The following is a 26,052-nucleotide window of genomic DNA, read 5'->3' on the forward strand; positions in this document are numbered from 1 at the left end:
GTCACCTGACCACCCAGATGTCTTTCCTGCTCATGCAGGGGGCTGGACCCAATGATCCTTTGGGGTCCCTTCCAACCTTTCCAGGCTGTACTTACTTACATTAGAAAGACTCTTTACTTATCTTTTTACTGGCATAGAGGACAATGAAGTGATTGTTCATACCTGGCTGAGAGAAGAATCCTGATTCCTTGTTTTTACCTGAAGGTGAAAGGCTTTCTTATACCTGGCATTTTTTTTCCCATCCAGGCAGCCCTTTAGTCTAGGGACGCAGTAGCAGCCGACTTATACTCTGGCTCATTTTGCATTAAGAAAAATAGATCTCTTGAGTCAAACAGTGTTCTCAAAAGCAAAACCTGTGGAAACAAAGCCAGGATGTCAAAAAGCTCTCTTTTTGTGGATATCATTACAGTTTTCCAGACCTTGAAAGTAATGGCAAAGCCCCTGATGAGGGCAATAGAAGCAGCATTGGCCCCTTCATAAAAGGAATGATTGGTTCTTGGAGCAAGAAACATCCTTCCATTTCCAGAGACTAATAACAGTAACCTGCCTCTGATTCAACCTTGGGTATGGACAGAGAAGGAATAGAAACTGTAAAAGGGATAGAGACCTTTTATGTAAGTGAGAGCTCAGATGTAATGGGTTACATTTATTTCACTGAAAGGTAATCTTAAACTTTCATTTACTGCATGGTAAGTATGTGTATATGCTCAGTTACCACCCTGCAGCTGTTGCACAGTAAAGCCCTGCTCCTTTTAATTTGCTAGAATTTGTTTAATTTGTCTATATCTTTTCTGGAAATTACAGAAACTATGTTTGTATATGGGGATATTAATAAACCTTAGCAGAAAATCACTGAATTCCTTCATTCACTAATTACTTGATTGGGGAAGTGGCTGAGTGTGATTTTCTTCCATGATTGTCTTATCTGTGGGTTCAAAGATGGCTGATGAGGCAGATGTGGGATCAACAGACTTTGGCTGAGTATAGACTGAGAAAGTGAGAGAATTTGCAAAGGAACACAAAACAAATTAGGTGCATAAGTCTCATTGAAATTCAAACTCCCTTACTGAATGCCTTGGAAAACTTCAGCCAATGTGCTTCTCTTGGTGTCAAGGTAAAACAGAAATGTCAGTGCCTGTAGGGATGAAAATTAGCTATGACAGAGAGACTTTTTATATGCATTACATATATAACAGGAAATGTCATCATGTGGAACTGTGCTGACACCTGCATAGTTCAGCGATAGGGTTGTATTCTTCTGATGCACAGCACAGACCTCTGGTACTTGAGCTGAGTGATAATGAAGTTGATAGCAGCAGTAGGTTGTCACGCTCTATGTGAACCAGCCACTGAACGGGATAAGACCCCCACACATGGCCAGCTGGTTTCACAACTATTGATGATGAGGAATGTTTTCAATTAGGTTCCATTCCAAGTTTGGAATGAGAGCATGCTGTACTTCTCACAGCCTCTTCTGCATTTGTGCCCTTGAACTGGTCCCTCCTGCTCAATCATTGTTTCTATCTCAGTCCTAGTCCTCTCCATCACTCCTTTGACCTGGCTTCTTGCTTTTGACCCAGTTATGGTTCCCATACCCAGTCAATCCTAATCTTCATCTCTGGGTTTCCTAGTCCATTCTGAGTCTCCTTGCCCGGCCAGGCCCTGTCCCTACCTTGAGGTCTTTATCTAACCCTCAGCTCTCTCTCTGCTCTGTCAGCCACAATCTTCTTCCTCAATACAATCTCCTTCCATCCCACAGCCAACCAGTCTCCCCCACTTTGGTTCCCAGTCCCAGACTCTGTGTTGGGGCTATTCATTCCAGCCCTTCCATTCCAGGTTCCTTATCTGATCTCAGCCTGCTTGCTCCAGTGTTCTTGTCCAGCCAGTCTCAGTGCAAAGGTTGAAAATACTCACTGTGCATCACTGAAATTCAAGGGTTAAATTGCATTGTAAAAGAACTCTGACCACCCATATGTGCAAACTGCAATTTTCTTGCAACTTGTTGGGTGGATTGCTAAAATGCTGGTAAGCATTCTGAAAATGACCAAATATTCACTTAGGTTCACATAGATGCTGACATGGGAATTGCATGAATTATACTCACAGTTGTGCACTTGTGGCTTCTCATATTCTGGCCACGAGTGACTGGGTGCCCTTCTGCTTTTGGTCTTTGTAGAACTTCCTATTTTTCACAGATTTCATAGATTTCTAGGTTTGGAAGGAACCTATTAGATCATCCAGTCCAACCCCCTGCAGAGTCCACAGAGTCTGATCCTCTTTTGTTGTGCACTTCAGACATTGCACTGACTGTTGACCTTTTCTGAAGCAGGTACTTCAGTTTGTTTGATCAGAGTAACAAGACAATTATGTCCACAAGAAAAATCCCATTTTCTCTGCCAAAAATTTCATGCAAAACAACAAGTGCCTCCTCAGGATGAGGGCAGGTGACTCAGTGTCCTTTCCCCTTGTCATTCCAGCCTGCTCTCTACTGGGCTCTTACAAGGAGCATGCTGGCTGAGTGTGGGTTTCTTTCCAGGTAAGCACTCCGTGTACCCCATCCATCTCACCTTTTTTGCTTGTGTGCATGTATGTTTTCTGTTCAAGTGTCACCCCTCACGGAGAGCAGGGATAAGCCATTTCAAAAGAGGAGGAGGAAGCTGCTGCTCAGGGATGACATCAGCTCTTATGGTGCGATTGTTACCTGTGCATGAGTGACACAAGTGTATCAAAAATGCTCCAACCTTCATTTAATTTCATCGCAAGGCCAAAGTTAGGGTGATTTAGCTCAGCTGTATTGCTACAGGCTCATACATGTCACAGTAACAGCGTAACGGTGTCTGTGCGGTCCAGTGTAGCCCTGGCAGCTTCCTCTTTTTGCTTTTGAAGCTGCTACAAACATGATTGTCTATTCCCTTAGTAAACTATTGTGTTCTTTGTTTCTTGTCATTTTAGGATGTTTTTGTACCTAATGCTTACCTGTTTGTGGCACAGTCAACAAGAAGAGTAGACTGAAGTAACCTTCTCTTTCATTTAACTGTCTTTCCATTTTTCTTCAATTCTTATATCCAGACCAACCCACTTGCCCCTGAAGACCCTGTCTTTTTTCTTGAATACAGGCAGTCCTTGGACTTACGACACAATTGGTTCTTGAAAACTACATCTTAAGTTGAAACATTGTAACTTGCAACCGATTTTCCTATAGGAAACAATGTTATAAATGGGGGGTTGGTTCCTGAACCAAGGTCCGATCCCCTATTTTCACCAAAAATAACTCAGAATTTTGTACTCAATCGATTATAGATGGGTAATATAGCTACATTAATGTGTTTATATTGTAAATAGCAATCATATTGATTTGGAAGGACTTCTTTGAGGTGACTTTGCTGGACTTTTTGAAGGGTTCTTGGCTGGAGTCTTCTCAGGAGTCTTGGCTGAAGTTTGTCTGCTTTCTTAAAGAAAATGTCCAAGGAAGTTTGGACAGGTGTTCTCCAGGGGGATGGGCGATGCAGTGAACTTGTTTGCTGGCATGGAGTCACATCGGATCAAGCATTATAAAGTCAAAACTGATGTCAGAAAATTGAAACAGGGTGTCAATTTATAAATGTTGTAAGTGTGAAGCGTTATAACTCGAAACGTTGTATGTTGAGCAGATATTCTTGGGGCAATCTCTTACACCTTAAACTCGTAACCACCCAAAGATTATCACCAAACTTATGTTTGTACAGTTGCAACTAATTCCCTTCAGCTAGTTTGAATAAATGTAGCATGGATAAATTATTATGGCTTCACAAGTTTTGTATTTTATTTAAGGTTGCATGATTTGATTGAAGTGGAACTAACATTCTTGAAAGATAAGTCACAGCTGTCTACAGTTCTTCACAGTCCACTGCAGAACTAAGATGTATTTTTCTCTTGATAAGGAACAGTACTGTCATTGGTCACACTGATGGAGGCTAACACTGACATATCAGACAGCCTGATGTCACTTTGTGTTGGAGTTGCTTCATGAAGCCAACTGCTTGAAGATCTGACTGTGCATCTAAAGGTAAATCAAATGGAAAAGACAGCTCTTAGTAAGCAACTTTGTTTTTGCAAACAACTACAACGAACAGGAAAATACAGCAGAGTTTCAGCCACTGGCTGAATTAATACTGTATTTACTTTAAATATAAGATGACTATGAATAGAAGATGACCCCCAATAAGAAGATGACCCCCAATAAGAAGATTCTATACCTGGACAAATGATAAATTTGTATAATTTTCCAGGTATAGAATCTAATTATTGGACATTTGCCTTGAATTTGTCCCCCTCTCACTGTTACAGCATGGAAAAATCAATCTGGGGGGTCAGGTAGCCCCCTTTGCCCTCTGCCTCCCTCAGGTTCTTTCCCCTGCAACCACTTCCCCCCACTCCTTGCTGTCAGGCCCTGCTCTCTCTGAGCACATGGGAGTAAGAGGCAAGCTGAAAACACTGACCTTGAAATAAACACGCCTGTGTTAATTTGCATGTAGGCAAATTACTACAGGTACCCATAGACTAGTCCAGAATTGTTTATTTTTACCGTTCGCCTCTTTTTTTTTAAACTGCTCCAAGCTTTAGCTCAGGTACTCTATAACTACACTTTTAAGCACAACCCTTGTACTAATATATATCAGGAAGAATATATGCATTGTTTGAATTATATATAATTATATATAATTCAAACAATGCATAATATTCTTCCAAAGCCAAAAGGCTTATGATTTACCATATAGCTAATTGGGCTGGGTCCCAAAAGAGACAATAGCATTTCAAGCCATGGTGACCCAACAACTCAACACTGCTCAGTATGTGTGTCTAGATACATAAGAGGCTGAAAAATGGACCTTCTGTTCCCATCACACTGAAACCATTTGGAATGTGGGATCTGAGGTACCAAACATTTTTAGGAATGGTGACTCAGCCCATTTTGAAAAAGGGAGTACCAAGGAGAATGTGGCTAGGGAGTTCTTTTCCACCTTGCATGTCACATGAAACTCCCTACCCCCACCAGCACAGTCACCCTTATGTGCAGGTCAAAGGACATTGCTCTTGCCTGCGCCCTATTCAAATGCACTCCTCAGGCTCTCTAGGACAGCCAGCAATGATAGCAGCTTGGTCAGTTCATATATTCCTCTATACTAGAGACACGACCCTTTTCAAAAGCCCCCCCAGTTAGCATATTATGATAAGAGGAAAGGCCCCCTGCATCATCTCTCCCTGTAATGCTCTCAGGTGGGGGAGAACCATAATTTTGCCCTTACAATATTCCTATATTTTATACTAGATAGATATGTTTACGGGCTTCTGTGCAATGGATGTTCACTCATATGTACAGCATGATTCAGTGAATCTAGACAACGTGTGTTTGCAGTGACAGGACCTGATATCTAAGATGGTTTTTGACAAAATTGGACATGACTGAAACTCTTGAAATAAACAGCACTACAAATCACACCGGGAATGAATTGGAGCCAGAAACTCTATATGATTCTCTTGGGTTAGACTCAACTTAACTTTACTAACAGTCTAATATCCATTCTACCTTGACTTAAGGTTGCTTGCTAATCTTTGAAACACCAGTTAAGGAAACCTAGGAAAAGGTGTGGGAAAAACTGCTTTACTAGCATTCTTGCAGAATGAAATCTGTCAGTTCAGAAGGCCATCATGAGGTCCGTATACCACCTCACTCCTACTTTAGCCCTCCTTTGAGAAATTTAGTGGAGAAGTCTTACATTGGCCCTTTTAACAGGGCTGAACATTAAACCTGAATGCTCAAATATTCACCAGTGGCAAAGTTTTGTTTGGTAGCAAACTTTTTCTTGCTACTTTGTTGGTTAGTTGCATAAAATATTCAATCAGGGAGAAAATTTCATGTGTGCGTTAATTAGGTTGTCTACAGCACAGTGCAAATGTTGAATATTTACTTCAAATTCTTCATGATTAAGCTACAGTCAAAAGATTATTTGACAAAAATACATGGATCACATTCAATAGGGAATAAATCTGATTAATTTCTGATCTTCTCACTGACAGTTTGTGAGCAGTAAACAAGGTGAAATTATTGAGCAAATTAGTCATTGCTGATTATTCACTCACTCTAGTTAAAACATCTTCCTTCTGTTTGTGGGTTTAAAAAGAACTTTTTAGAAAAATGTATGCAGCCAAGTGAGTTGGCCTGATTGTTCTCATATAATCTCTGCAATTTCAAATTCCTCTTGAGAACAGTGATTCAGAAAGCCATATGTGTTTTCTGAGTTGGTACTTGGAAAAATATGATAGTTTTCTGTGTGAATGTGAGTTCTGGGGGCTTGTTTGTTTTTGTTCCTTATAATAAGGAATGTATTACTTGATATAGGAAGGAAAATGTGATTCCTCTCTACAAATATGAATATCTCTTGAAATCAATGGAGTTGCCTGGACTTACAAATCAGCTTGTGGGTTTATTTACAAGTAGCAAAATTGGGTAATTTGATATAGTTCAGCTTCTTAAGATTTTCTTCCAGCTCCCATTGTTTGGTTTCAGTAACACGAATGCCATTTTTACTGTGTATTTTTTTTGAGAACCTACAGGGTTTCAGCCATGCAATCCCCAATTCCATTCTGAATCTTTCTACTAGATAAGTCATTAGATCTGGAGTTGCCCAGTGGTATGTATCCATGGAAAAGGAGAAGCTGGGAAAATACTGTCTTATTGGATCTGGTTTGCCATTCCTTTAAAAATATTGATATGTGCAATATCTCTTCAGGGTTTTATGTATTCCTGCCTTTATGCCAAACTTGACCCAAGTACACATAACACTTATCAGCATCTCACTTACCTCTCTTTAGGCTCTATCTTCTGCATTCTTTTTCCCAGTGGTGCACCATGACTGAGGCAATCCGTTGATAAAATCTCTCAAGTGGACAGCGAAATTTGCAGCCTGGCAGAGTGAGCGGAAGAGGATCTTTCAAAGAATTATTCCGATAGTACATTTCAATGGTGTATTGCCTAAGTCAAAACACATAGATATAAATATAAGGTTAGTTATACATAGCTGCACAATTTTTTCCTTGGAGTTACAGCTGTTAGATGCAATTTCATAGATTTATCTGAAAGATGAGTTTGGACCACTTTTTAACTTCATAGCATGTCCAGTGGTTTCAGTTCATAAGACGAATAGCACTTTCTTATCAAATATTAAAATTTAGCACACAAGTCCACATGTCCTGCTAGTAATAGGAACATCACTGGTAGAGAAGTGTATTTTACCTCAGGAGTGACTGTGAACCTATATTCTAACATTTAAACTAGCACTTATATACATATGGAGATTATTAAGACTTATTTGTATTTGCCACTTAATCTAATCTTCCTGCTATATGCACAGGTGGTTTCTATTGTACATTACGTATTTTGTTTGGTTTAATTTTAACAACTTGTTTTGAAGCTTCAACTTCTACAGCATCTTCAGCTTTGGAGTGTGTTTGTATTCTCTGTGTTTACAGTGGGGATATTGTTCTGGGGGGAGGTACTTTCAAAAGGACCTGTGGATCTTAGATGTTTAAGACCTACTGACTTTCAATGAGGCTTGTCCTTCTCTGTCCCTGACAAGCTTTTGCCCCCTCCAGCCAAAGGGTTTGGATTGTGTTTTTGTTTTTGGTCTTCTGCCTTCTGTTTCTTCCTATTGCTTCTAGTTACTCTTTCTTTCACAGTTGTCATGCTGCTGAACTCTTCCAATATTGCCAAGTGTCAGAGCTGAATGGAAGACTGTATATAAGAGAAACCGTTTATTATATTACATATAGTATGCCTGAATTAGCACTAATCATGTGTCTCGTAAAATTTGCACCTTTCTCCATAATTCTAGAGGACCTTCATGGACAAGAATTTGGAACGGTGCAGTAGAGAATAAGTTGATAGGTATGTAGGACAAATAGGGGTTATGTAGGACAAATTGTGGTCTGCCACATGGTTCTGCTCCTTCCTGGTCCCCCTTCACCTCCTGTCTCTTACCTGCCACAATTTTGATCTTGTTTATTGTTGGGAGGGAGGGATCCTTGGGGGTCAGTAGCAGCCTCATGGGTAGCTTGGTCCATTCAGCCAGATCTACCTCCCACCTAGGTCCTTTCCCCTCCCTCAGTGCTTCCCCCTTTAAGGGAGTGCTCCTGTAAGTCTCTGTGGGCTTGTTGGGGCTTCAGCTATCAGAGCCTGGGCCTTCTTTTTCTCTCTGGCTGCGCCCTCCATCTTGGTCCACTAATTAAGACCTTAGCTCCTGGGTATTGGCTCTGCCTTGATGGCAGTCCCTCCTGGGGTTTCAATCTCACTATGCCAGTCTCTTTCTCTTGGCCTGGGGCTAACTTCTGGCCCCTATAGCAGAGGCGCACATCCTAACAACCCTGTTGGTGGCCTTCTCCAATCTTGTAGCCACAACCCAGTTGTCCATTCTCAAGTCCAAAGTGAAACAAACCAATAAACCAGAAAAACAAAAGCCAGCCTCTGCTTAAAACAAATAATCTTCTTTCCTCAGGGTAAATGTTGCCTGCAGGCAACACCAGAACCTTCTCATCTCCAGGTCCCTTGGGCAGCTTGGGTGCCTGCTTGCTCATCTTTTAACAGCTCCTCTCTCTTGGGAGCTCCTTTTCCTGATGCAAGCATAGGCTGTGTCCTTGCATGCCCAGAGACCAGGCTTACATTCCCCAGCCCAGCCTCCTTTCAGCCATGTGATTGGATCTTCTGTCCACCAGGGACCAAATGCCACTAACTGCTTCATCAGCTGCACTTCTGCCCCTGCTCTCTTTCTACCCTTCCTACTAACAAGGTCAAGGGTTCCCTGTTACAGTTAATATTTTAAATAATGATCTTGGCCCCCAAAAATGGGAGTGTGCTAATCAAATTTGCTAATTAAAAAAAGTTGGGGGAAGTTTGGTTCCCCTGATGTTTTCTGATGCCTAGAAAATGGCTTGCTTTTGGGACTTGGCTTGTAGGTAAAGTAGATATGCATTAGAACATAGAATGGTCCAGGGAAATGGCAGGGGTTAATTTGTTTCTAAAAAACCTGTTTGTGACAAAGTTTTCTTCAAGACCCACTATTTCTGAACCCAGCAGACACACAGGCTGGGAAACTGAAGACACATACCACATTGTTCCATAACATGAGATAAGGTAGCACTAAGTCAGTGCCCAACTGCAGAACTCTTGGAATTTCTGGTTTTGGTGGACAGACCAAATCAAGATGTGCGCATGTGATGGATTTGTGGAAAACAAAGGAATATGCTGGCAGGAAAGAATGTGGACAGTAAGAGGACCACAGGGAAACCAATCAATAATACCTAGGAATGAAGAGTCCTCAGAAGAGAGAAGAATACATAAGGAAGGATTTCAGAGCAGCAAAGTCTTTCCAAGTGGGGTACCTAAGGCCACTATGAGGCATACCACCAGCCCATTTCACCCACCCCACTGTGTGTGGGGGTGGGATCTTGGCCCTCAACCTCCAGGCTGCTGACACCTGACAGTCAAGACACAACCACAGGGTGAAGCTTGCATACTGGACAGACATACCTTCCTTCTGTGACAGCCCTAGAACTGTGAGATATCGAATTGGGGAGATTATTTTGTTTGTCTTATCAGCTATCACTGTGTATCAGTAAAATTTGCCTCTTATTGAATGGAGAAGTCGCGGCTGCTGTGAGGGTTTGTGTCCACCTGGAACAAGATCTCTGGGCCATAAATCCAGTGCCAACAATTGACAATTCTGCGTGGATCGTGACTCTGACTTTGGGACTGAGACCAGATATAAATATGAATACATCAGAGTAAATACAAGGGAGGTGAAAAGCTATTTAAGGTGAAGGTCTAGTTTGGAACAAGAACAATGGATGTAAACTGGACATGTAGGTTATAAATTAGGAAGTTCTAACCATGAGAGCAGTGAGGTTGTTGAACAACTTTCCCATAGCAATTGTGGAGCCAAAAAACCATACTAATTTTAAGATGAGACTTATTAAACTTATGAAAACCTTTTTATATGACATGGTTGCTTGTGATACCAGAGGACAGGATTCAAAGAGACAGGATGACCCTTTCCAGTCCTATGTGTAAGATGGGAAACTGAGTAAAACCTCTGACTACTGGAAGTTTTCCCTTCTGGAATAGGGTGGAAGCTCTCAGGTCAGCAAGTTTATACTGTAGACAGAAACTGCAGTCTCCAAGGCTGTATGCCTGCTATTTTTAATCATAAGCACTAAATTGACTCCCATTATCTTAATTAAAGTCAGTTTATGAGTGCTTTCAGTATATTAGAGTCTTGTGTTCAATAATGACCAAAGAGTGTTATTTATCAAATGCTCTGGGGTATCAGTACATTTTTTTAAAGTGTATTTTGCAGATAGAGTGATAATGAGATTCTTACCCATTCTTTTCCTGGTAAAGTTCAAAAAAATGGCAGGCACTGTAGGGAGGCAGTTTCCCATTGAAGACATGGAGTGCCATCTGTAAGGCGACGATGGTAGCAGCATGCTGTGAACAGAAGAAACACTCCCAGTACAGAGTTACTGAATGAAATATGGGTGTTACAGAGCAAAAGTTCAATAACTTACTCAGTACATTAGTTATAGTGAGCTATTCAGCTGTGCAACTGGGCAGGGAGTCCCTGCACGGGGAGAATTCCCTGCCCAGCCTGGAGCTGGCTGGGAGCCGCCCCAGATTGGGAAAGTTCCTGGCCAGCCCTGGGCTGTGTGGGGAAGTCTGCGTGTGCAGCCTGGAAGTGGTTGGGGACTGTCCTGTTTCGGGCAATCCCCAGCCAGCTCTGGGCTGCACGTGTAGACTTCCCCATGGAGCCTGGGGCTGGCTGGGAGCTGTCCTGATCAGGGGCAGGTCCCAGCCCTGCAGCTTTTTCCCAGCCTCATGCCTGGATCAAGCAATTGAGGCATGGGGCTTGGAAAGAGCTATGGGGAAGGGAAGCCCCCTGCCCTGATTCATTGGTAGGGCAGCTAGCTGTGAGCACCCCCACCCAACTGGGGGCATGCTGCTAGATGCTCCGCTGGTGGACCGGGGCAGAGGGTTGGGACCTGCCCCTCCCCTGCAGCTCTTTCCAAGCCCCCTGCCACCAATCAGGGGGCCAGGGCTGGGAGTTCCCTGCTGTTGGGGCACAGGGACATTGTCCCCACCCAGGGTCCACCACCAGAGACTGCCCCAGGAGCAGGCAGGGGACAATCTCGCAGCCTTGTTTTCTCCTGGCCCTGTGATACCTGTCAGTCCCTGGGAACCTACAGCTCCCCCTGGCTGCTGCAGGGGACTGGTGCTGAACCAGAGGGGTTGGGAGCAGACTGCCACCAGGAACATGTTCTGTGTGTATGTAGAAAACCTCCATATGCAAGACAGAATCCAGTGTCTTTTAGAAATATTGAATTTAATTTAAAATAAAAGGAAAGGAAAAAAAAATGTTATTTGAAGAGCAACAGACCACCAGTTTGAAGAGCAGAGTTGAGCTATTGGAAAGAGCCTGGACAAATCTTTCGAGTTGTTTTATTCACCAGTCAGAACAGCTTTAAATGAAATAAACCACTTGCACTAGGAAATAGAATGCCGGGTATATATGAGCTGCATTTTTCTAAGTAAATAAGTTAAGATAATCCTGAAATATTTAAAGCTGGCCAGAAATAACAGCATTGCAACTCTTGTAAACTGTTGCATATGAAGCCATAGGTCATTTATTGTAGTTAATAACTGCAAAAATCTACCATGAAAAAGTACTCACTGCAGAATAGATAATCATCTTTCGCTGGTTTGAAGGTTTTCTAGCATCTGAGAGATGTTTCAGAATCGCTTTTAAGAGAATACCTGGGAGGAAATTGGGAAACAAGACAATAATTGCATAGCAAACGCATACTAGTGTGTTCTCAATACCAGGGACCGGTAATGTTGTATCCTTAATGCACAACAAGCAGGTCTGACTTGGCTGGATTTGTACCTACTTTTGGAATTTACTGGGGAATGTGGCCCACTTTTGTATGAGTAGGGAATTTGATTCTGCTCCCTTGTACACTATTTTTAGGGCTAGGTTCACCAGCAGACTTCCAATAATAATAACAACCATAAGCTAGCTCAGGGCTGTTCAACTTTTGAGTGACCTGAGGACACAGGACCCCCAGCCATACCCCGCTCCCCAAGGCTGCACACACTTCCTGCCACCAGGTTGTGAGCCTTCTGCACTGCACTGCAGGAGTCCCCAGTCCACTGCAGGAGTGTCCCCTCCATGTTGCAGGAGCTTCCAATTTTTAGTGCAATGAATGAATCATCCTCTGATGTACCACAGGGGTCCATTATGTGCCATGCCATGCTGCACAAGCCCTACCTCTCTCCTCCCCCACCCTGCCATACAGGCTCCCTGCATGCATAAACACACTACTCAGAGGCCCTGAGTCACTCTGAGACCTTTGCCCATGGGCTCCCTCAGGCCTATGGACCACTTTGGGTGCATGTGTAGGCAACAAAAACTAGAGGAGGGAAGAGGAGCCCAGGGACTCTGCTAGCAGCAGCAAGAGAGCAAAGAGGAGCGTGGCACCTGGGCCAGGAGCTTCGAAGCTGCCATTCAACTGGTCAGGGGCCACGTACAGCTCACAGGCCACAAGTTTGAGAGCTCTGAGCTAGCTTATCCAGTTCAAAGCTGCTTCATGTGATCTGAATAGTTGTTTATTAGTCAATCTGTTCCTCTTCTCGTGTAACTCAATTATTTTCCTGATTTCTTTGTGTATAAGCTAGAGGAGAATTGGGAGCAATACAACCTTGAAAAGCATACAGCTGTTAGTGCTTTGCCAATATCACCTCCGGGAAAATGTAAGACAAGCTGTAAATATTAAATCAGTAACAGTGCTAATATCTTAACAGCTATTCCCCACAAAGAGGAATTCCTCTGACTACAGCTAAATGTGCTTGCAAAGTTAAACAGATCTATTCCTTTCAGCTTATAGCAGAATTTTAATCATGATTCATGGTCAGGTAAATACAAAGGTTTGAATTTGGATCTAAGTTTTGTAAGTTTTAAAAAGACAAAAACTTAAAACAAACAAAACACTGAAAGCAAACAAGTTTGGCATAGCTTAGCCTTTGCATGTCTTCATAGTTTATACCCTGATTGTATATCAGCCATTTAAATGCCATTTGAAGTCCATGGGGCATTTATACACATACTTTTTTGTGAGATCCGCCACTTCAGAGCAAGCTTGATTAATTGAGTGTGCTCCGCGCACAAACTAACGTGCAATGCTGCACCATGTGCAGTTGTATAAGTGGTGAAATGTGCATCAGCGTGCAGAAAATGGCAATACTGTACTTTTGAACTAAAGCATCTCCAAGGTGTTTTAGTTCAAAAGCGTGCCACCTCCATTTTCTCAGCGCTGATGTGCATTTTGCTGCTTATACAACTGCAAACGTTGCAGTGCCAGGCACTTTTCAAAGCACCCAGCGCTGTGGTGCATTTCATGAAGAAGGAAAAGGCAAGCTGGTATAAACAACTTCGTTTTCTGAACCATAAATAATATACAATAAACAGAATGATGAACGGTTCTTGGAAATTTATTATTTTCCTTTGGGTATCGCTGCTGGTCCAGTATAAAGACCAGCAAACAACTACTGTATTTTCTTGCACACAACACTCATCTTTCCCTCAATATCAGCCCTCCAAAATTGGGATGCATGTCTTAATCCAGGAAGCTGTTTTCTTCACTGGAAAAGAAGCATGCCTGGAGACAGTGTGCCAAGTTCAAACTTGCTGCCACTTGTCTGGTTCAGCAAGCTGAAAGGGCAAAGTCCTTTGTTAACCCTGTCATAGCCATAGGTATTGGCTGAGCACTGTAGTTTATGCCTGAACAGTGAGTGAACTGCTGGTAGTATCTTGGTGAGGCTCGTGATGTAGATACAGCACTTAATTTATGAGAACTTATATAAAGAACTGCTTACAGTCAAGAACTAACAGTCTTGTTACTGTCTTTGCAAGGGTCTTGTGTGACACAGAGTAAGTCATCCTAGAAACATAAAATATCCAGGAATTGTGGCATTCCAGAAAAGTGTCCCCCTGGGATACCACACTGCTTAAACACCCTGTGTTTCCAGAAAGATTTGCTTTATGTCATAAAGTTGGCCATGACCTTGGAACAATTTTTTATTTCTCCAGTCTGCCTTCTAAAAACAAGATGCGTCTTTTATTTGGGGCCATGTTGTATGTGAGAAAATCCAGTATATTACTGTTGTGCTTTATTACAATTACTGTACTTTAGGAAATAAGTAACTAAAATGTGGCTTGTGACATCAAATTCAGCTTGGACTCACTTCAGTAAGCGTTTGAATTTATTCATTTAACTGAATGATGTTTCCTTTATAATGGTGAATGAACATACCTTTGTCACATGCCCCTTCCTCCTTCAGTGTATGTTGATTAAATCCAAATACTTCAGGGGTCACCATATAGAGGTAATCATGATTAACCATGTAATATACTATATAGGCCATCTTTCAAATTTGTAATGTGGCATAAATTTCACTGCTCAGTCTATGAGGCAAGGATTGTTGTAGGTGAGATCTCTTATGTTAGAACTACTACATGGTTGAAATAGCCTTTGACAAACTTTTGAATGCAATGCATTTGATCTGATAAATAATAAATTGCATTCAAAAACTTTTCCAGGGCTATCTCAACATGTAGTTGGTCCAACACAAGATATCACCCACAACAATACTTGCCTCTCTCACAGTTCCTGCACCGCCACAGCAACAACATCCCTTTAACACTGTTGTTCACTGTACATCTTTTCAACTTTGTGCCTCATGCTCATATCCCATTTAGAAAGATGTATTTTGCTTACCACCCTGCAGACGTGACTTCTGCCTTTGTTTGTGGAGCCCAAATTCTGCCCGTAACAGCAATTCTGAGAGCTTTAACAGTTTGTCCCTGACACCTTGAGTGGCCCATTTTGGTAAAGTGTAATTGTTAGCATCCTTTAGCAAAGGAGGAAAACATAATGATTTTTTTGTTATCTTCTACTTTGGTATTATTGCCTGAGGCAACAGTGTTTTTTACCATTATTTTTATACTAATTTAAAAATATATAGTATTTTGTACTTTATTTTTACATTTTATACATAAACTAGGGACTATATATGGAATTTCAGCTGTAGTGGAACTCTTACGTATATTGGTGAATTGTTTAAAGAAAACAGCTTTGAATGGTAAGAGAGGATAGCATTCATTAAGATACGGCATAGCACTCACTGGGGCATACTACAGCGTGGAGAGCCCAGTGCCAGAGGGTGCAGTGACAGATACTAAGGCTAAGGGTCCAGTGACAACAAGAGGCCAAAGTAGACTGAGGCCTCATCACAAGAGACAACATCTAAATGCCATCTGTGAGGCATGGGGCATGGTAAAAGGGAAGTTTTGGAGCCACGTCTCTAGCCCATAAGGCTTGAGGGGTATTGTCAGGCACCTCCTGAGAGTGGGACCCAGTAAGGGGTCCAACAACCCACAGGGTTTACAGGAGACTGTCAGGATTGTGGCTGAGCAGCAACCCGAGAGCAGGCTCCCAATTCATTTGTACCAGCAAGACTTGGCAGGTGAGATTAGTAGACACCAATGGCCTGAAAAATGTTGGCTAATTGAAGATAGGATTTGTTTAAACAGGTGAAACAATGGAACATGTCAGGTTAAACCAGTTCAGGTCACAGTGTCTCACTTTTTCTTTTGACAATTTCTACCAAAGCTACTTGAATTCTCTTTAAAACTATGAATTGGAGAACTCTTTTTGCACAATTAATATTGTTGTTGGCTTTTGTGGCAGAACTCTCAGCTGGTGTCTCCAAGGTCTGTTGAGTAATATGAAGGCCCCACAACAAGTTCACTGCCTACTCATTAAGTCAGCCCTCTCTGGCATTTGGTTTCCTTATGGCAAACGAAGTTTGTCAATGTTGTAAGTGTCTGATGACATAAACACCTCCCTTACAATGCTTTCTGTACAACCGTGCGGCCCTGTGCAGTCACATTACTGCAGTATGTGATGATGACTTGATTTAATATGCTGAGCTGCAATGCAGTAGTTCAGCATGCTGACATTTCATGAGTCACTGATCTAAACTGCTTTGACAAGAACAGGACCATGATGGAAAATGCAAGATTCACAGCATGAGTTACACCTAGCAATTTACGGAATGACTCAGGTGTAACTCATGCATGTCCTCAGATGCAATCTACTTTAAAGCTTCTTTAATTTTCTAGGGAATATTATCTGGAGCTTAAGTACAGAGGCTTAAAAATAATTCCAAGCAGTCTTTTGAAGTACCACATGCAACAAAAATAATAGCTTTTCTTTCAAGATGGCAATGTGTGTTTGCTGTTCAGAGGTAGACACAGGTTTAGATTCATACAAGGAGTTGGGCATGTAAAATGGGTGTTAGGGTGACCCAAGGTGCCTAACATTTCATCCATAAAGTTCCCTGGCCATCCAAAACTCTGCTTCCAGACGTGCCCAGAAGCAATTTAGTCTTTTCTATGCTAAGTAGTTCAATGCCTGTCTCCCAACTACGCCTGATCAGGATCCACTACCTATATTTTCCCTGCTAGGTTTAGGCTTTAATCCCAAATGAAAGGAAATGCTTTTCTGCAGTCCAGAATTAAGTACTTAATATACTAGACACATGCCTTTGTTTTTCCTGTTTGCTACCTTAGGTGGCTCCCTGCTTAATATGTTGGCAGTTGTAGAATCCATTTTGCAGTGCTAAATTGTTCCCTGGCATGTGCGTGCCCTTAGTGTTAGACGTGTTCATTGTTACAGCATGTAAATCTTTAATCTTGCAGATTTAAACTAAAGGGTCCCATGGTCCCTATGATCAGAACAGACTCCCAATCAGTATTCATCAGTAGCTTCCTATTCCATATTAATGCTCAAGTCCCACTTGCTCCAGGAATCCTATAAACCAAAAATTACTACTGTATTTTCTTGCACCAGTCTTTCTGGATGGAAGCTTGTATGTTCTTTACCATTCTGTGTTTATTTACTACGGTACATCTTTATGGTTCTGGGATCATGAAGCAATTTCACACAATAGGCTTTTGTCTAACTGCCCACTGTGCAAATGTTATACATTCTTCAGAGGATAGGGTACTGATTACATGCTGGATTTGATGGACTACTGGCCTGATTTAGGGACACAATTCCTGTGCATTACAAGAAATGGAAGAAAGTGAAAGTTAGTTTTTAACTTTTAAGAAGTTCTTAAAGTATTTTACATGGTATAATAAAACAATCTATCTAACTCTTATTCTCATTGAAAGCCAGCGGGCTCATTTTCATTATGTTAAGGCCTCTACAAGTTTCTGGTACTATTAAGTGGCCAGGCCTGGAAATGGAATAAATTACATTTTCACGAAGGCTGCTTTTTACTTCTAGACCGGTATAAAGTTTCCTTAGTATAAATGAGAACTAGTACTTTGCTAGACTAGTATATTACCAGGGTGTTATACTAATTATTGACTGACTGAAAAGCATATCAGTCATGCCATGTATAATAAAAGATAAGATAGCTGATTATATTCCTTTGCATCCCTTGTAAGCATAAATCTTTCTTACAACCACAGAGATGTATAAAATACATTTTGTAATCTGTATTCTTCCTACTCTATAACTTGTTTGAATCAGATCCAGACTTTATAGTTATATTTTTACCTCATACTGTAAAGTGTCATATAGATTCCCAATTCTTGCAGTGTTCAGACTGCTAACTGGGTATCCAGTGTGAGCTGCTAAAAATCTGAGAAACGGCTGGAAAACAAAAACCATAAACAAAGGGGGTTTAGGTTTACTATTTTATGGCATTCCTATATACTACCTTAGTAGTGTGCATGGCACATTTTAGAAAGAATAAAGTTTGTTGAACCAGTAGCTTAGCTGTGACAGCATGGCTCATGGGAAAACAGGCAAAGGAGTTACCAAAGGGAGAGACTGGTTGCTGCATTGAAGTTGTGGGAATTTTCTTATGTGACAGTCAGGAAATTAGTGGAAAGATTTTTTGTGGGGAAGAGGGGTTTGAGGTAAGAGAGGGCATATGTAAAGAGATGTCAGAAAAGGGATTGCAGCCATGAGACTGAGCAGCAAGGATGAAGTTGGACTGGAGATGCTGGTTTTGGTTGACTTTTGTAGTTTTTGTGTAATTCAGATGATAGATTGAGTTTTGATAAAGGGTGACTAAGAGTCCCACCTTCTCTAAACTGCACTTTTTTCATTTGTGGTGAACTTGCCAGCCCAGCAGATTTTCTAAAATAAGTGTTTAGTGGGTAAATAGTAGTCTTCTTCCAGTATATAGAAGCATGGTCTGCTAAGGCTAAGAAGAATTAGATACCTTCATTAGAAGGAGAATACGCTAGTCTCCAGACTCCCAATCTTATGATTTAGGTATTAGATATTGCTGTGATAAGTGGTAGTTTTTTAATTAAATGTTTTCCACAATTGAAAGTAGATTGCTTTCCTTACCCTGTAGTGCTTAAGTTGTTTTTGAAACTCTCTTGTTACAAAAGTTCGTTTCTGAAGTTCATTGTATCTTGGACAATTTGGAAAAGGTAAGTAGAGCAACTGAAATAAAAGGTACAATGTATTAATTATGCAGTCTGTTTCCGGTTTGATAATTTAATATCCTCTTATAGAAGTCCAGTTCTGATTTGTGTGTCAGCTGGGACAAACTGAAAAAAGATTTTAGGATTGGTTTCCAGTGATATTTTTCCCTCCATACAATAATACCTCTAGCAACTCAGTTTTATAATATTAACCATTAAACATTTGTGGATGTTGCTTGTAAAAGTAGTTGAAAATTAGAAAGAAATGCAAGGTGCAATTCACCATGCAGGAAAAGGCCAGCACAAGACCTATGCACTTCCTAAATCCTCAAAATCATGCCTAAATAGTACATGTATATTATTTCTGGCTGCCTGTATTGATATGATTTGCTTTATCTGAGATAGTCTAATCTAATTTTTGTTAGAAATTGTCTGAATTAATCATAAGTAAAGCAAAACAAAATAAAATTACAGCTGATTTCAAATCAAGTAGTAATAATTGTCTCAATATTTCCTGCTAACATGTTTTCCATCTCCCTCCTGAGATAATTAATAAAATTCCATTTGTTGTAGCCACACAATTAAAACAAGAGCTTCAAATAAAACCTTGGTGTACTGAGGAGAACATTAGCCTCAGAATATGTACAACAGCTTTTTGCCACTCTTAGAATACTGATCTAACTATTAGAGGCATATAATACTATGATATAACCATATACTTATGAACGGGCATGATATTTCTAGTAACTGACAGCCACTAGCTTTGATAGAAATAAGCTACTGGGGTTCAGGGTGCTATGTATTCATTAAAAAATAAAAATATATTTAAAGCAATAAATAATGGAAAGCAGGAGAGAAAAATGAACATATATATTCACGTTTTCCTATTTTGTACATTAATTTGTTTACTAACTTATTTTTCTACTTTGGGAGCATACTATACTATTTATAATGGTCACAAACCACACAACTTGGAATGATGAAGATTAAAAAAGCAGCTATTTTAATTTGACTTATGTGTGTTGTAAATAGGGCATGTAAGGCCCTTCAATCACTTGCATAAACTTTTCAAATTTGGGGAGAATGTAAGACCTAGTGCCTGTTTGCTGAATTTGGTAGTAGAACTCCATCTTTTGTCTGCAATCTGCAAAATCCCGTGGTATGCAAAAATCTCACTACTAGACTAGGGTAGGGAAGGAAAGAACAGCTCTCTGTGTTCATTGTCTCTGCTCTGCAGCCTCCCAGCCATCACTGGAAGTACATACATATCTGGAAGTTCTTGTCTTCTTTCACTCCCCTCACCTGCCCAGGTCACCGTTCACAGCATTCCCAGTGACTGTGAAGCTGGCTTCCTCACAGCCCCTTGAAAAAATGCTTCCCAGTTCCCATATTTGAGTACTCTGCAGGTGAGGGGAAGAGAGAAAGAAGTACCAGAATCAGATTATCCCACAACTTGCGTTCCAGCAAACCGGTCCTCCACATTTTTTCTTTTGGCCACCAACCACAAAATGACTGAAAAAATGATCCCACTACCCAAATCACAGTGTAGTGAGGAATGGGACAATTTTATGGTTCATGAACAACAAAAAATTGAGGAGAATAGTGATAATGCACATTTTTCCCCCCTGCTCTTCAGCAGAGCAAACAATTTTAAATCTCTGCACAGGCCAGAGAGTAGGGTAATCTGTTACTGGCTCAGAGTTATGATCTTATACAGTATGAAAGCATAACATATTAAAAGGGTTCTTGACTGTGGTCACACAGCTATTTATGAAAATGGTGTCATGAGTGGAAGTTTGATTTGAGATTTAGCTTGTTTTATTTTCATTAAGCCCAAGTCTATGTCATAGGAGTCTGTGCAATCACTGCACAGTGGTGCTTCCTATACACAGTGCTGTTGCTTTGTATTGCCCTCATCTACTTTATTCACTTTACTTCTGACATTATTAGTCTTTAGTAACAAAGCGTACAGGAAAAAGGCGTTCCCAACTTGTAGTACTCACGTGGTCATGTGATAGTGGCACTGTGTGAACTGGGATTGGCTGCCAAAGGATCTTTGGGTTCCAAGCCTGACCACTGTCCAGTGGATACAACCCAGCAAGAGTTGCCTGGGCACTCATAAGTGTTTGGTCTGAGTCCGTGCTTTGAACATAAATCTGGAGCAAAAACAGAAAAAAATTGTTCTTTTATTAATTGGCCAATTTGATGAGAAAAGAGAGAACTGGAAATGGGATGAAAGGCTTGGCATCCCAACGGGTGGGATGTTAAAGAAAATCTGCCATAGGAGGGAAGAGGGAGAGAAGTGGGAGGGAGTTGCAGCAGAGCATTGGGATTGAACTTTGGGGAGCAATTGAATTGGAAGGTGGTGGCAACCCCGTTAGAAATTCTCAGGAAAAAAAATCACTTGGTTCCAGCTGGTGAAGTTTTGAGAGACAGTAATGGAGCCTCTGAACCCCAACTAAAACAGAGGGTATGTCTACACTGCAGTCTTCAGTGTAGTGTTGAGATGACCTAGCTAGCATATCTGTAAGGTAAACCATCCCATACTGAGTGCCATGCTACTGCAGCTAAACTGCTTTTGGTACTAGAACTAGTTCGTTTAAAGCCAGGTGGGTATCTGGACATTACACAGCAGTCTGTGTGGTAGATATTGACTATAAGAAACAAATAGCAGCTCAGAATTTCTACTAGGGTCTCCCAGAATTTCCAGAAGTAGGGAAGAGGTAAGCACTATACTTAGTGGTTGAGGTCACCGTCAAGGAGAACCTGGATTCTATATATGAGGGCTTCTTGCATTATTAAAGTGATAGCTGTAATGAGGCTACCTTTAATGAGATGCCAGGCAGTGATATCTATTAATTGCAATTCAAATATAACATAATATTTTCACCTATAGTCTGGCTTACAAGAATACCACAGTTTTCAATATAGTTTGGCTTCTTGCCAAACCTGTCTACACTCCAAGGATCTTCCTGTGCAAGCTCTTCATGAATCAGTGTTATAATGCATTAGTCTGAGCCACAACCTTAGGAACTGAGAGATCTCTCAACCATTCTTGATGCTGGTGCAATTTGAGCATACTCAGCCTCATGCAGGATTAGGCCCCTATAAATTAGGAAGTTCCATTAGCATACAGAAAAAAAAATCCTCCTTCTGATACTTGCCTCGCACTGCTTATATATAGTACTCAAGTAATGAGCATATCTTTTCCGTAAGTATTGTCCAAGCATATATTGCTGCTGTATCCCAAGCTGTGAAAACAACAATAGAAATGAATGTCAGTGTAATGTTCTGTGGAAGCACAGAGGAGACTTATCATTTTCAAGACTGGAAGAAGCAGCCCATTATCTTCAAGGTTTTATTTCAGTTTTCTTCTCTCTAATGTGGATGAATGGAGTGCCTTGAGACATTTTTTTTAAAGTAAATTAAATCAAACCTCCCCTTCTGATTGCTGAATGTTATGAGCCTTAATTAGACACTTCCATCTTTCCATACACACTCATCTCTTCCTGTCATTTTAAATCTTTGTGTATTTTGTTTTTTTGTTTTTTAATCTAGGCTTCTAGAATCCATTCTATGTGAGAGCAACATTTTTGGTCCATGTATCACAATATATACTTAAATGTAGTAGAGCTAAATAAAGGCCGGTATAAAGAAGGTCACACAACCATAATTACAAATTTGGAAATGCCAGAACCTTTTTCTTTATAGCAGTGTGGTAATATATTATTTAGGGCTATAAATGAAAGGAGGACAATAAATTTAATAGTAAGGTTAATATTAGTAGTAGACTACTCACATCTTCTTTAGGAAAATACACCTTAATGTTTTCTAAAAAAGGATCAGAGGGCGTATCTACACGTCTAGCAATGCACTATGTTGCCATATAGTGCATTACAGCAATGTAGCGACCACGTGGGTCTACACGTGATTCACAGCAGCATCACCGTAGTGGCACACTCCTCCCAGTCTAGTGCACTGTTATGGTGATGTAGTGGTGGAATCTAACCATGTGCTATACGCATGGTGCCCATACTGCTCAGTGCTTTAGTACTTGCAATAGAAAGTACTAAAGCATGGTGCCATAGCAATGTCACCATACAGTAATGTGTAGACATGCCCAGAGAATAGAAAAACACTGCAAAACGGCTGGATGTGTATGGATGAAATCCTAGCTCTTCCAACTCTGATTTTAATTTTGAAGCATTAATGCTGTATGAACATGGTCTCTTCAGCATTTAATTTCATTGCTATTTATAAAAGGGGGAGGGGAAATTATTTGGGGCTTAATAATAACCCATACTCCATACAGATATAATTGACATCATTGTAATTAGTGTTTGAAATTCACACCTTATTGAACTGAGTAGAAATGAGCAGGCATGAGCTCACACACTTGTTGCTGTTATTATTTAGCTAGATGCAGTTTTCTGCAAATTGGGTTAATGAGGCAGCAGCACATCTGTTATGAAGCTTGCATATTTATAATAGACAAAGAGAGAAATCGAGGCCAGATCCTACAAAGACCTGAGCAACTGAACAACCACTGAATGAATCAGTTCCACAGAAGTTAAAGATGCTCTTTACACAGTGCTTATTTTGTTTAAAATGAGAATATTCAAGCTAACTAACAATGAAACAAATGGGTATAAACAGGCTTTGAATAAATTTAAAAGAACCATCGGAGGAGTAGGAATCATCAGGCAAAAGCCCTAATTAACTTTATGATGGAGTTTGATAAATTATGAGTAGGTTTGTATGACATTTTTTTCAGTAGCAGGGTGGCTGTTTCCAGAACTAAGTTCCATGTTTCTATCAATATCTATTTACATAATACGTTTCACTGCAAAGTTACCCATAGATTAATACACTTTAAGGTCAGAAGGGATCACAATGGTCATATACCTGCTATATAACAGGACATGGAAACTAAGTGATTCCCATAATAAATCCACAACTTCTGGTTGAGCTATGGAATATTTCTTAGACAACCCTTCTTGAATTCAAGACTTCAAGCAATAGACAATGTACTATATCATCAGGTCCCATGGATTAGTCATCTTCACTATAACAAATTTGCTCCATATATCTTGTATGAATTTATATTGCTTCAGCTTTAAGCACTGGATCTTGTTATCCTTTTGTCTACTAGACTGAATAAGCCCTTTATTATCAGAAATCTTATCTCTGTTTAGGTACTTACAGTATATGACTGGGTGACTTAATCTTTTGGTTAAAATAAATAGAGTTTCATTAGCCTCTCATGTATAGGGAGGCTTTCCAGAGCTCAAACTATTTTATTAGCTCTTTTTTTTAAATCTTTTAACTTATCATTATCCATTTTAAAACATGAATGTCAGAATTATACATATTATTCAAGTAATGAACTCAGTAGTGCTGTATATAGTAATAAATAACCCCTAGTTGGTGCTCCACTGCTCTCACAGCTAAGGACTATACATCCAAAGATCTTATGTTCAGCTGACTTTTCAGCAAGATAACCTAACTCCTTTTCTGAGTCATTATTTTCCAAAACCCAGTCCCCCATTCTAACAATGTGACATACACTCATGGTATCTCAAAGTATGAACATTCGTCAGTGGCTTCCACTGTTTCAATATGTTACACCAACAAACCTTGGTAAGCTGTCCAAATCCTTGTGGCCAAGCATTTTCTTTGTGTTTGTCATTTGGAAAAGATTCACATGGGGTATGATCACCATGGCGAAATAAATAATAAGACAATTTTAATTCCATTCACATTATTGCATTTCTTTTATTAGAAGCAGTTGAATTGCGATTCTAGTCCTATCTTCATCAATGAGGAGTGCTGTATAGCCTATTAACAGATTGATATACACTAGATAGTAGCTTCCATGCCTATTTTTAAGATTGTAACTTTTTTGTTTAGGGGGGGGTCTCATTTCCTTCATATGAAAAGTAGCTAATTCATGGATTTTTTTCTATGATTTTATATGCTTTATAAAATATTATATATTGTGGAGAAGACAGGAGAACATAGGCAGTACAGGTCAAATTAAATTAAACAAGCAAGATGACTGGTATTAATATAACAAATACAAAAAAAAGTAAATATTTTGTTAAAGCTACCTGAAAGTTAAGGGAAACAAATAACAAACAAAAAAATCAGCATATTACCCAATGTACAGGCCCTGTGTTTGGCTACTATAAGTCACTTTTTGCTGAAAGAGGCTGCTGTTAGAAAATAGCATGTTGGCAGGCACTGTAAATATCTAAAATCTGAACACATGTTCTTGTGAAAACCCTGAACCTGTCTTAAATTTCCACTGCTTTCCAATGATCTTGTACAGTATCAAGATTTTTCATTCTATTAATGAAGAATTTCTTGTTCTCCTGTATCATTGACTTGGCATACATAGTTATTAGTCATAACACTATAAAACTATTAAGCCTTCCCTTATATGAGCCAAATGGGAAAAAAAATTAAATCACAAAGATATGAAAATGATGTGAAATGCTTGCCAAAAGTTTAGAATAGACCAAATTCAGAAGAGGTCTATTTTTCTTGAGAGAAAGGGTAGCTTACAAATTAGTGCAAGTTTTACTCACATATACCATAGCTTCATGCCATTCATTCAGTGAATCACATATTCTAATTACATATAGGGAGAAATTGCTCTTTTGCAATCCAATACATTATTTGCATTACCAAGAGGAATTTCTGCAGGAAGTGAAAGCTAGTTTTGGCATCCCATCCATTTCATAATTTTAAATTATCCCTGTAGAGCTCTCCTTTTGCTGCCACAAATAAAGGACATTGTATTTACAGGAGATTTCGGAATCATCTGAGGCTGCTAAATGGAAGCAAGTTTACAGAACAGTCTTTAAAGTGTGGTACTTTTTATTTTTCTATAGGGGGCAATAATAGAACTTGATTATTCAGAAAACATTTAAATATTTGCAAAACATGTTTTGCAGAATGTTTCCCCCCTGGAATTATAACAGCAGCAGCAAATGACAGTTTTTGGAGGAAATCCTTTCCATTTCTAAACTGCTGTCTACTTACTAAGGACACAAACTTCAGTTTCCTTTTCGCTGTGGTTTGGTGAAGCAAAATGAAGAGAAGGCATAGCAGGAAGCATAGACTCCAGATTCCACAGAGCAACTGTCTCACTCTCATCCTTGCACAAGCTTACAAGTATTTTATGCAACAAGTTCTCAGACTGGAGACAGCCCCACAGTAGACTAGATGTCTAGTTATATAAAAAAGATGGGAGGAGTCAGCCGTTATGCATGGTAAATGCCAAAAATGGGCAGTGGCTCTGCTTCCTCTTCAACTTTCATCCCCATTTGGGTTACTGCATCCCCAGAGACTCATGAAGGAAGCAGGGAACTCTGCATTTGTGTACTCCTGCTGCATGTGCTCCATTGATTTGTTGGAGCCTTCTGCAGTCCATGCCATATATATCCAC

General features: G+C 40.2%; 1 protein-coding gene across 1 annotated transcript; it reads right to left on the reverse strand.

Moving 5' to 3' along the window:
• Window positions 1-6,848: 6,848 nt before the first annotated feature.
• LOC102564545 (prostatic acid phosphatase) lies at window positions 6,849-25,760 on the reverse strand. The gene is made up of 10 exons (XM_019483334.2): window positions 25,647-25,760; window positions 24,236-24,331; window positions 21,764-21,850; window positions 20,603-20,755; window positions 18,520-18,618; window positions 17,716-17,811; window positions 14,863-14,995; window positions 11,760-11,842; window positions 10,413-10,519; window positions 6,849-7,012 (listed from the first exon to the last, which is right to left on the reverse strand). Exons 1-10 carry the CDS (start codon window positions 25,758-25,760, stop codon window positions 6,856-6,858), a joined length of 1,125 nt encoding a protein of 374 aa, XP_019338879.2. The 3' UTR covers window positions 6,849-6,855.
• Window positions 25,761-26,052: the final 292 nt, after the last annotated feature.

The sequence above is a fragment of the Alligator mississippiensis genome, chromosome 5, assembly GCF_030867095.1.
Source record: "Alligator mississippiensis isolate rAllMis1 chromosome 5, rAllMis1, whole genome shotgun sequence".
NCBI classification, from domain to species: Eukaryota; Metazoa; Chordata; order Crocodylia; family Alligatoridae; genus Alligator; species Alligator mississippiensis.